Source organism: Pygocentrus nattereri, chromosome 18 (assembly GCF_015220715.1).
Source record: "Pygocentrus nattereri isolate fPygNat1 chromosome 18, fPygNat1.pri, whole genome shotgun sequence".
Classification (NCBI taxonomy): Eukaryota; Metazoa; Chordata; class Actinopteri; order Characiformes; family Serrasalmidae; genus Pygocentrus; species Pygocentrus nattereri.
In genome coordinates, this window is record NC_051228.1 from 9,201,838 (window position 1) to 9,214,554 (window position 12,717).

Sequence of the window (12,717 nt, forward strand, 5' to 3'; positions counted from 1 at the left end):
GGAGAGTCAGATGGGGTAGCGAGAGCAGGAAGACAAGAGGAAGGAGGGAGGGTGCCAGGGCCTCGATGGCCCTCCTCAAATGAGGAGCCTGCCTCTCTTCCATGCTCCCTCTCATCTCTCAGTCGGGGTGATGGCCTGTCCGGGGTGTGCATTACACCACTGTAACTACACATAATTAACTTAGGTTCATTTGTAGCGATCAATGGGCCGGCTCACTGGAGATTAGCACCGGCAGTGTCTCAGCAGTGGGGAATGGGAGAAGGCGTACAGCATGGATCAGCTCGCTCATCTGCCTAAGTGCAAGGCCTGGGAGCCTTCAGGACGCATCTGAGTCAGCCCGGCTCCGACGTTAAAAGCATAGAGTGTCCAGCGGCTATTTATTGCTCGTATCCAAAGTGTGGCAAGTAACGGAATTAAACTTGACTCGGATTCACCCGCTACTGAGGAAGAGCTGTGATGGACTAGTTTTAAAAGGCTTGACTGAGATTTCACTCATAACTTTTACATTTACTCATTTTCTGGGTCAGAATTCAAGATATTTCTAGAAACTGATGTGAACATGAAAGATACCCATCCACTTATTACCTCAAACAAGTCCAGCCTCCTTAATCAGATGTGAGTTTGAGCCCACCGTTAATACTGAAGTAGATCAATAAGGGAACATTTGAGTAGGTGTATCTCCTTAAAGCCACTCCACTGGCTTCCAAAAAAATCCATTTGCAGGGAGCTAATGATCCCGAGTACATCCCCCCACAGTAAGCAAACGCTTTCTTTATTTATTTTCCAGCAGTGGGGGAGAAAGGTAGAGGAAGAGGAAGGACATAAGGCTGGAGCCTGGTGCCTGCCGCAGATAACACGCCAGCTCAGCCTGCTCCTGGCCTAAAAGTCTGTTAATCTACTCCCTGACCCAACGGGAAGAGAAAGAGAGAGCGAGCAAGAGAGAGAGAGAGAGAGAGAGAGAGAGAGGGGAAGAAAGAGAGAGAGAGAGAGAGAGAGAGAGAGAGAGAGAGAGGGGAAGGGTGGAGGGTGAGTGTGAGCATCGGATCATGTTTCCGTCGGCTCGGATAGCTATTGACCAGGCCGGCCAGCCTCTATCTGCGGTTCTTTTCTGTCAATCAGGGGAAATTAGAGAGGAGTGGAGTGGGCAGAGACACTCAGAGCCCAGGGAAAGAGAGAGAGCAAGAGAGAGAGAGAGAGCAAGAGAGAGAGAGAGAGAGAGAGAGAGAGAGAGAGAGAGAAGAAAAGGAAAACTAAAAGCAACAGAGAGAAGGAAAAGAAGAAGGGAGATGTATGACAGAAGAGGAGAGAGAGAGGAATTGAGAAAGGACGCGAGAGACAAAAGGAGAAAAAGGGAATATAGAGGGCAGAGAGACAGAGAGATACACTGATAGAAAGAAATGGAGAGAAAGAGAGAGGAAAAGAAGTAGAGGGAAGAAGAAGCATGAAGAGAGCACAAAGGTGAGGAAGAGAGGAGAGAGATGACTTAGGCTAAATATATTTTGCCTACTGTTATTTTTTACGACAATGCAAATGAGGTTATTCTATTTACTTTCTTTATTACTGTTATTTCATTATGATTATTATTATTACTATCATTAACACTATAATTACTATTAGTTCTAAAAAGCAACACTGTACCAGAGAGTCATAAAAATAAAGATACTTTAATTATTTTGAGAGAGAGAGAGAGAGAGAGAGAGAGAGAGAGAGAGAGAGAGAGAGAGATGTGGAAAAACGGGAGGAAGGAGATGAGAGAGGAGGAAAGGACAGAACAAACAGGGAAGGAAAAGAAAGGAAAGAAAGAGAAAGGTAAGGCAGGAGAGTAGAAAGAGGGAGATGGGGAGCAAAGGAGGGAAAGGGAAGGAAAGGAAGAAAAGGAGTGAGAAGGTGAAAAAGAAGGAGGAGAAAGAGAGGGAGAGAGGGAAAAGAAGTGGAGACAGAGGAGGAAAAAGCAAAGAAAGGAAACAGAGAGAGAAAGAGAAGAGAGAAAAGAGAGGAGAGTAGAAAAAGAGAGGAAATGACAGAAATTAAATAGGGAGAGAGACAGGAAAAGGGAGAAGAAGGGAGAAGAAAAGAGAGTGAGAGAGAAAAAAGAGAGAGAGGAGGGAAAGAGAAAATAAAGAAGGAGAAGAAAGGAAGGATAGAGAATGTGAAAGAAAGGAGGAGAAAGAGAGAAAGAGAAGAGAGGAAAAGAAAAAAGAAAGAAGGAAGAGAGAGCAAAGGATGAAAAGGAAAAAGGGAGAAAGGAAAAAAAGGGAAAAAGGAGGGAGGCGAAAGAAGATAGAGGAAAGGATGGACAGAGAGAGTGAGAGAGAGAGAGAGAGAGAGAGAGAAAAGGAAAAAGAGAGAAGAAGGGGGAAGACGATGAGGAGAGTGTGAAGAGAGAGACAGAGAGAAAGTGAGAAAGACAGACAGAGAGAGAGAGGGAGACAGAGCGACAGAGAGAGAGAGAGAGAGACAGAGACAGAGAGTGAGCGTGAGAGAAAGAGAGACAGAGTGGGAGACAGAGAGAGAGCAACAGAGAGAGAGAGAGAGAGAGACAGAGAGAGAGCGACAGAAAGACAGAGAGAGAGAGAGACAGAGAGTGAGCGAGAGAGAGAGACAGACTAAGCCTGAGAGAGAGAGAGACGGAGAGAGAAGGGGAGTGAGCCTGAGAGAGAGAGAGAGAGAGAGAGAGAGAGAGACGGAGAGAGAAAGGGAGTGAGCCTGAGAGAGAGAGAGACAGAGAGTGAGTGTGAAAGAGAGAGACAGAGAGTGAGCCTGAGAGAGAGACAGAGAGTGAGTGAGAAAGAGAGAGACAGAGAGTGAGCCTGAGAGAGAGACGGCGAGAGACAGAGAGAGAGAGACAGAGAGTGAGCGTGAAAGAGAGAGAGAGAGAGAGAGAGAGAGAGAGAGAGAGAGAGTGAGCCTGAGAGAGAGACGGAGAGCGAGTGTGAAAGAGAGAGACAGAGAGTGAGCCTGAGAGAGAGAGAGAGAGACAGAGAGAGAGACGGAGTGAGCCTGAGAGAGAGAGAGAGACAGAGAGTGAGCGTGAAAGAGAGAGAGACAGAGAGTGAGCCTGAGAGAGAGAGAGAGAGACGGCGAGAGACAGAGAGAGAGACAGAGAGTGAGCGTGAAAGAGAGATAGAGAGAGAGACAGAGAGTGAGCCTATGAGAGAGACGGAGAGAGACAGAGAGAGAGGCTGGAGGAGGCTGTAGGTTCTCCTGCATTACTCTGGGGTGATGTGTGGGCTTAAAGATTCACATCACTGCTCTCAGCACTCCGACTCCTCTGACACGGAGACAAGGGGCCACGCTTAATGCTAACTTCGACTTTGTCAATGTCAAAGCCAAGAAAACCATCTAAGGGAAAAAATCGAAAATCAGTTTGCCATAAGTTTTACTCCTCAACCCGATACGCAGGCGACAGACTTGACGCTTCTCCGTTATTTTCCTCTGTTTGTGAATTCACTCTCTCCACCTGTTCATTGTGTTTGATATTTTGTGAAATTCTATCAAGAACTAAACAGTGCGCTTATGCTAGTGTGCGTGTAGGTATATGTGTGGTCCTTGTGTATTCTTCTACTCACGATTATCTAAACATGTGCATTCTGTCTAAGCCAGGTTCCTGCGCTGTGCACAATGGCCAGCGTATAAAAAAAGGAGAATAAAATCCCCCAAGGGCTCCAGAACCATTACAGACAACAGGACCTCTTTGATTGGCTGCATTCAGCTGCCAAAGTGGGAAATTGAGTTGTCCCTGTAGCCCACAGGTAGCAATCATGCTGCTCTCTCTCTCTCTCTCTCTCTCTCTCTCTCTCTCTCTCTCTCTCTCTCGCGCGCACTTTCTTTCTCTCGCAGTGCTCTGAAGACACTATTGAGCTGTTGGTTATTAACAGCCCATAGACAGTAAGTGGAACCGTGTCTCCTGTTTCCATTCAGAGCTCAGCTCTGGACTGTACTGTACCACTTTCAACTTCAATAAATATAACCATAAAAACACGACGCGCCTATGAGGGCTAAATGTCCCGCTGTTATGAGGGGAGGATGGTCCGCTTTTAACAAGCCATTAATTGTGTCATACTGTAATGAGACTCATCTGAGATGCATGTCAGCAAAGCCCAAGATGAGTCACCATCTGACACTACTGACATACAAAGAGAAAGAGAGAGAGAGGGAGAGGAAGAGAGAGTGAGAGAAAGAGAGGGAGATGTGAAAATAGATGTGAGGAAGCCAGAAGACAATTGACTCATGTAGTCTCTGCCTCTGTGTATGTCTGGCAGAAAGAGCCAGTAGTCGATAGCATGCTAGAGATATGCTGAGCAATGGTTAACCTGCTGAGGTGTAGTTTGTTTACTATTTCAATGTAGTTATGTAAGTATCTGCATAGCTAAATACATAATTAACTTCATCTGCATTCAGTTTACATTTTGTTTTATCACCCACATTCAGGTTTGAGTCTCTTTGAGACCTTTTTAGTTTGTTTTTAAGTTAAAAAATGACCAAAAAAGTAAAGCAGGTTTTACCTCAAGCAACTAAAGTTTTACCTTATCAAACTAAAATCATAGAAAAACATCATTTTCTTCTGTTTATAAACAATGTGGTACACAGAGTTCATTCACTTTGTAAACAGTGGCATTCTGTGTCTTTTCCATTACATAAACATAAATTCCCATGGCAACCATTTAGCACAGTGCTGGGAGATGTCATCTGAACCAGTATCCCATGATACTGATATACCATATGACATTGCTTTCCAGTTTTATTGACATTTATATCAACAAATTTGATAATCAACATATTATTTTGTGCACTTAATTCATGGTACACAGTCCCCGAATGCTCACAGGAACATTAACACTTTGTTAATCTAAGTCTTTAAAATTTAATTTAATTTAAGTCTTAAAAATGTAAGTCTTTTTATTGATGACTTGGCAAGAAATAACAAACCAGTACACGTTCCAAATAATTACGTAGAAATTATTCATTTTAACCTATTATAACATAAACCCCCAAACATACATATACAACACAAACACAAAATGGACAAACACATACAATATACCAAATTTAAATAAATGAGTACATACATAACACTATTGGTAATAACAGTATATATATATATATATATATATATATATATATATATATATATATATATATATATAAAAATCAAACCTCCTCCTCCCCCACCCCCTTGAACGCCAACACAGTAAGATTTTCAAAATAAGTAATGAAAGGCTGCCATGTCTCATAAAATTTATGAACAGAACTCCTAAGGCCAAACTTAATCCTTTCCAGGCTAAGAAAGAAAATCACATCCTTTGGGGCAGCCGACTTCCAATTCCAATCCTCCGTCTAGCTAGCAACAGAGTAAAGGCTAAAGCTCTACAGTTGCCAACCGCACACGCAGGAGTGACTTCACGCTCACCAAAGATTGCCAACAGGGGGTCAGGGACCAATTTCAAATTGATAAAGTAGTGAAAATGTCTGTCCAGAACTTATCTAGTTTTTTGCATGACCAGAACATGTGCATTAAGTCAGCCAGATCCAAGTCACACTGCAGACATGCCGCATCGGTACTTGAAAAGATTTTTGCCAATCTAGCCTTAGTATAATAAGCCCTATGGACTACCTTCAACTGCAACAGGCCAAGTCTGAGGAGGAGCTGACCCTTGACAAGGCTCTCGACCACCAATTATCATCCAGCTCCTTCCCTAAATCAGCCTCCCATTTGGCCTTGAGCTTGAAATCAGCCTCCGAATGAACAGTCATAATACAGTCATATATTTTTGATATTAGGCCTTTTGCGTCTGGTTTTAAATTGCAAACCCCCTCCCAGGATTTATCCTCAGGTTTGTAAGGGAAAGAAGTAGTAAAAAGAGTTTGGGCACAGTGGCGAACTTGTAGGTAGCGGAAAAAATTTGTGGGGGGAAGCTTAAATTTCAAACTTAATTTCTCAAAGCTGGAAAAAATGTCTCTCTCATACAAATCACGAAAGCTAACAATTCCAAAATTGGCCCAATGTAGAAAAGTGGAATAAAAAGTGAATAAATGATTGTTACAGATGGGAATCAATGTTGAGGCTGCTTGGGACTGAGTCAACCCTCTAAACTGCTCTAAACCCAAATTCTCAGGACCACAAGACCACAGGATTGTCCGAATATTGCTCTCGGGGCAGGGGAAGAGTTGAAAAAACCAAAGCAGGCAAGGAGGTAGTATTACAGGACAGGGACTCTGCTCTACACCAATCCGTACCTGGGGAGTGTAGCCAAAAGCAAATCTTCTGCACATTAGCAGCCAAATAATAATAGAAAATATTAGTTAAACCAGTTGATCTTAAACTTTAATATCATCTTATACTGTGACACTGTGAAGTATTTGAAAATGTCATCCTGTTGAATTTTATCAGTACCGACCAGAATTAATTTACAATATCGATCATTTCGAAACATATTTTAAACTTTAGACTAAAGTTCTCTTGCTTTGCATGACCCCATACTTTTTAAAAATATTTTATAATTATAATAAATGATTGCATATTTGATACTGGTAACTGTTTCAGTAGTGACAATTTTGGCTAATTTTGAGCATAACTCGAAAACACTACAGTACATGACTCGGCTTAAATCATAAAGGACTAAAACTCTTGCTTCGGTAGTGACAAGAACAAGTTTTTGATAAACCTCACTTAAAAACGCATCAAAAATAAATGATAGAAATGATGATGGTATACATTTAGTTTATTACTATCTCCACTAACCCTTCCATGAAGGGTCCAAAGTTTTATTACGTGCTTCTATAACCTAAGAATAGCTCAATCAGTTCGCGCTGAAGTGTTGTAGCTGCTGAATATAAACCCTTAGCATGTAATAAGCCTGGAATTTTAAGGGGTTAATGCACTGGGTTTGAATAAATCATAACATAATTCATGTTATTGTCTATGGTCTGAATACTTTCTTGTTTTCCTACTGTGGGACAGCAGTTTGAACGGACTCAGTAGAACGTTCTATATAGACAACTCAGCTGTTCTTAGAAACAATAGAAAATCACCTCATGACTGGTCAGTATGCAGTTTAAATCTTTCAATCCAATGAACAATTTCCATCTATCTATAAGTTTAACAGTCAGACCTCGGAGATGTGCATTTTCCTCCGCTGTCCTACGTTCTCATGTACAAACATGTCCATCATAATGTGTTTTTAGCCAGTAAGTAAGTTCACTAAGTTCTATTTGGATGAGATTTCTTTACATGGGGAGAGAAGGTAATGTATTCATTAGTTTACTGTTGTTTCTCAGTGCATTTAGTCCCACCCAGATCCACAACATCAGGAAGTTTTTGGGTGTGCTTTTAGTATTCAGGAGATCAACAATGACTATATACATTTACATTAATGGCATTTGGCTGACGCTCTTATCCAGAGTGACTTACAAGTTGATCATTTTACACAAGTAGGCGAAGGTAGTGTTAGGAATCTTGCCCAAGGACTCTTATTGGTAGAGTGTAGGGTGCTTAGCCAGATGGGGTATTGAACCCCAGTCTACAGCGTAGAAGGCAGAGGTGTTAACCACTACACTAACCAACCACTATATATATTCATTGAGACTATGATTTGTGTTAAGCCAGCCACAGGGCACAGACAGAGTACTGTGTCTCACACAGAACTACTCCGCTAGTTCTGTTGGTCTCAGTCTATTTTGCTCCTTTTGTTTGGTTTGTTAATTCATCTTTTCCAGTGTTCAGTTCATGTTTTTTTTGTCTAAACTCATCAGTGTTTCAAATGTGACTGTAGCACAAACTGGGAAATTCCATAACTTTACCAGGCCTGGAAAACGGAAAAGCTGTATTTTCATCATCATCCCAACCCTGGATATCGATTGAAAGATAAACGGCCATGATTACTCAATTAGCACTAATTAAAATGTGTGTCCTAAATGAATCACCACACTTGAATGATAAAAAGAGTATCAGCGGGTCTTTATAAAGCTACGGTTAGGCTGAACACTGAATCTCTACCAGGAGGAGTGATCAGTACTTTCGTGAGCCTCACTGAAACAGAGGCAACCCACATAAGCAGGATCTCACGAACGCATGTTTGTAACCACAAACTGCAAGTATTCAAAACAAATTTAAATGTTTGTTGTTGCAAATTTCATGTGTAAGTAATAAAAGTACAAATTAAGTACTTGAACTAGATTTAGGCTGAACGGCTCAGCAGAAAGCTAACAGGCTAACAGGGCTCTTCTTCACCCCTGTGCAGCAGCGTCCTGATATCCTCAGGGCTTGTAGCTGTGTGCACCAGGGAAGATGTGGGTGATAAATACACTAAAACAAAGACACGCAGTGGCATACACATGAAGCACTGCTGTCCGTAGCACTGCCAATGTTTACTTCCATGACACAAAAAGACCCCTCCAAAAAAGCTCCTATTAATATTAGGTTAGTCTTTACCAAAGGATTCAGTGTAAAACAGCACAGAAAGCAAAAAAAAAAACAAAACACCGCCGTATTAAACCCTGAGTGGAAATGTACACCACTGCTAGGCTTGGCAGTAACAAATAATAATTAGCATTGCAGTGGTGGTATGCAAACAATTACTCAATTAATAATCTAAATAAGTGGTAGCTTACTAAATTACTAATGTAATCAATAGTGACAGCAACTGTAATTACAGATTTCCATCTCTTTCAAGAAGCCACAAGCAAGAAATAATGTAAAATTACACCATTGTTTTGTTATTGCTGGCAATAACTTCGACATGTAAGAGTTAAGAAAGGGGACTTTTGACAAAATTGCATTGAACAGAGAGGGATGAGAAAAGACAAAGTGACAGCATGTAGTGGAGAGAGAGGGAGAGAGAAAGTCTTTTTCAAAGACCCAATCTCCTCCAGCAAAACAATAACTGAAACTCAGAACCGTCCTTGATTTGTGCTCGTACTGTACAGCCCCTCATGGCCGTCTCGGGGCCCAGTCCCGTGTGTATTTGTTACCAGCGGGTTCGTGTCAAAGGAGTGCGTCAGACGAAAGAGTTCAGCGTGAAGTGTGGAACAGCCCGGCCACATCTGAGCCTTAACGATGTGCTGAGACCAGACAAGCAACACTTACAACAGCACGCTAACAGCACAGTAGCAGTCCTATGCCCGCTTTACGGGCATCTCTTACAGAGGCGCTGCCGGTTTAACAAGGCTGCCTCTCAGAGCTGAGGGGAGAAATTCCACTCTCATTACAGCCTGGATGGGTGGGTGGTTGGGGGGGCTGTAAAACACTCTGCCCTGAATTATTCATTTACTCGATTTTCCGACAGTGTGAACTGCTTGGGGGTTAGCGCATGTGTGTGTGCATTCCTCTGTTTTCCTCTCCTGGTCTGAATGCCCTCATGCACGTGTATGTTTGTCTTCTCGTTTCATCTCTCTGTTTTTGATCAGTCCCCTCCCCACACCCAGCCCCAATACGAGTGTTATTTACAACTAAGGAGTTTCTTAGTCAACCAAAAGGCATGATTTTAGACTTATCTTAGAAGTTATACTTATCTTAAATCAGTCAAGACATGTTTGTTGTCCAAATTTTGCTTGTTCGGTGTAGCACTGGAGCTACAGGCTAATGGTGCAAATAAACAAAACTTTTTCATGTTGTATCAGGTTGTATCACGCACATTGACTTACAACTATAAAATTAAACAACTTCACCATGTAGCCAAACACTGAGGGCAGCCACTTTAGACAAGGTGTTGTGCTGAATTCCTGATTCCTATTACTCCAACTGCCAATGAAGCCAAATTTGGACACCAAACATGTCTTGGCTGATGAGCTACATCTGGGGAAGATTGTGGAAAATAGTGTAAATCTGACTCTTCACCACACCATACCTTTAATATCTTCAGTTTTAACCGTAATAAACTTGTAAAAAGGAGACAAGTATTCCATCTCCGAAATGTTAACTTTTACAGGAGAAGGAAAAAAGTTTTTAACTTGTACAAGAAATTCATATAAAAAGATTTTCAAGTTCAAGTAATTCAAGTACATCTGGACTACTTTCTATTGGAATTACACAGTGTAATTATGTAAACAGCAAAAAAATAACAAAAATGGCAATACAAGGTTCTTGCACAACAGCGATATGTATAAACAAAGAAAAAAACGAAAGCGTTTCGGTTTTATATTAGTCAACCATAAAGCTGTAACTGAATAGCTGACTTGTCAATTGGTTAGCAATATAGACCCCTCCTGCCCTGTCACATCCCACCCCCTCACCCATACTGACCAGAGGTTTCATCCACACGTTCCTCCACCGTGTGCTCCTTTTGATGAACCCACTCGCTGTTACACTTGAAATAGATCTGTGTTGCGGGGGTGGCCTTGCAGTAGAGATTGACAGGTTTGTTCTTGACTATGTAGGCTTCCTCTGGCTCCGTCAGGAAATGGGGGAGGGGTTCTGGGGGGTCAGATGGGAAGGTCTCCGGAAGCTCGCCCAATCCCAAGTAGTCATCGTCCACTGCGAGAAAAGAGACAGAAAGAGAGAGAGACAGAGAGAGAAGAAGGAGAGAAAAAAAATCTTCTGAACATGATACACACATTGCAGAGAGTAACATCACAGTTCATTCATCAGCACAGCGACTGTTTATACAAGTGTATTTGGCAAGGAGACATTTTGGGAAGGATTCCACTTTGGCTCAGTGCTCTTGCTCTCTCCACCCTGAACCGCAGCTACTGTAAGCTCTATGAAACCAGAAGCAGGGGAGAATTAAGGGAGAGTTAAGAAGCATACACCTTTTACATTTCCTGCAGATATGGAGCCTGTTTTTTGCTGGTGGAGGGGCTTTGGTTTATTTAATCCTGCAGATATTTGGGCTGCAGATGGTTATGCTCCCCTATAATTATGCCTCTCTTTCATCAACATACCTCTCTCTGCTGGGTTGCTGTCTGGGCCCTTTAAACACATACCTATATTTATCGACCCATGTCAGTGGAACAGACCGGTGAGTTTACACAGTGCGTCTCTGGAGCTGGACAGTATGTGCAAAGGAGGTACTTGAAATTCCCTCTGATGAATATGGAACACCAGTCAAGAGCTCACTCTGGTTTAAATATGACCAACCCACCTACACACACACACACACACACACACACACACACACACAAGTCTTTCCAGGTTTGTCACCCTCGCTCAATATTCAGCCTTTGACTTTCCCCACCGCCATACACGGAGGAGGAAACCCATTTGTGAAGCCTATTTGTCACCTCAGCTCCCTTTTCTATTCCTAACACCCAACTGCCAGGCATCAATTATTTATCTCCAGCAGGAATGGGCCTGGAGCGGAGGCACATCACTTCCTGTGGCAAAAAGGTTAAATCACCACATCAGTGATTCTCCCCCTTCACGCTTCCCCTCCTTTCTCATACTTCTCAATTCAGCCCTCAGTGTCTTAACAAATCTTGTCGGGCACAGAGGCAATATCGCATCAATACAGCATCCGATGTCACAGCCCTGTCTGTGTGTCACTCTCTATTGGGCCTATGGTAGTGTTGATGTAGCTGGTGTGCAGGATGGGAGGAGAAAAGGGCCCTTGGGGTAGGAAGGGAGTAGGGCGCAGGGTGGAATTGAGTGTGGGACACTCAAGAGGGCTCCAGGCACATAGAGTCTGCTTTTCATCACAAGCTGCTCCTGAATCACACCTGCCCTGTCATCAGCCCCAAATCACCTGCTAATTGAAGAGGAGCGGTAAACTTTTGCTGACCCCTGGGCAGCGGCTTCCTGATAGCCTCAGGGTTTGTATGCGTGTGTGTAGCAGGGAACAAAAAGAAAAGGTGGGTGATAAATATACTAAAACGAGGACACATAGTGCTATAGACATGACGCTCCACCGTTAACACTGTCAGCATTTATTTCCATAACACAGCAAACGAAAAACTTTGAGACCAAGTTCAGACTACAAATCAGCTCAGAACACCCAGCTTTTATAAGCATACAAAGGTTACAACTGCTTAGCTGATAACATGTTTAGTTAACAAACCTCAATCCAGAAAACAAAGCTAACATATAAGACTAACCCGAATCAAAAGAAGGTGCCGTGTAAGGCGATCCAACATGTCTTAACTACATCCCTAATGGCGCTACTTCAGAAGCAAACTTAGTGCCAACCTCTAAATAAAATAGCATGGGCCAAGAGATAAAATACGAGAGAGAACAGAGGTTAGGGAGCGGGGAAAAAAACAAAACACTGAGACCATTTCCATGCTAGTGAACATTATAATGTTCATTAAAAATATTCAAAGGCTCTTAATGGAGGGGAGGAGGTTTTATTAGCCAATTTTTAGAGTGGTGGCAACCTTGGCCCTGGAATCTATATACCTGATCCAGCTAAACACATGCAGTGAGTGAGTTCCAAGTAGAATCAAAAAGTGCTTCACAGAAATCGTAATGATAAGCATTTCCAACATAAGCATTTACCTGCTATTTACGCTTTATAGTAACCCTTAGATAACAAAAGCATGCTAAAAAGAAATAGTAATTGTTTCTCACTTGTGTATCAGTGAAACAAGTGAAGAAATTACTGCAGATGAGCAGATTGTAAACTTTAACTGAAACTACGACAGCTATATTCGTAAGTAGATAAGGTGAATTTTTTTGCCAGTTCTTGATATTTAAAGAACAAAAAGAAAACATAAGTAGTGCACTAGAGCCTGTCTTTAATCAAGCATAAATGTAATTAGCTGCCCAACATAATGTCACATTGTCAT

General features: G+C 42.2%; 1 protein-coding gene across 2 annotated transcripts in view; it reads right to left on the reverse strand.

Moving 5' to 3' along the window:
• unc5c (unc-5 netrin receptor C) overlaps positions 1 to 12,717 on the reverse strand; it is a 165,509-nt gene that overhangs the window by 92,251 nt on the left and 60,541 nt on the right. For both annotated transcript variants that reach the window (XM_017710748.2, XM_017710747.2), the window contains exon 2: positions 10,241 to 10,471. In XM_017710748.2, coding sequence (XP_017566237.1) covers positions 10,241 to 10,471 — 231 coding nt within the window. The remainder of the gene's footprint in view (positions 1 to 10,240; positions 10,472 to 12,717) is intronic.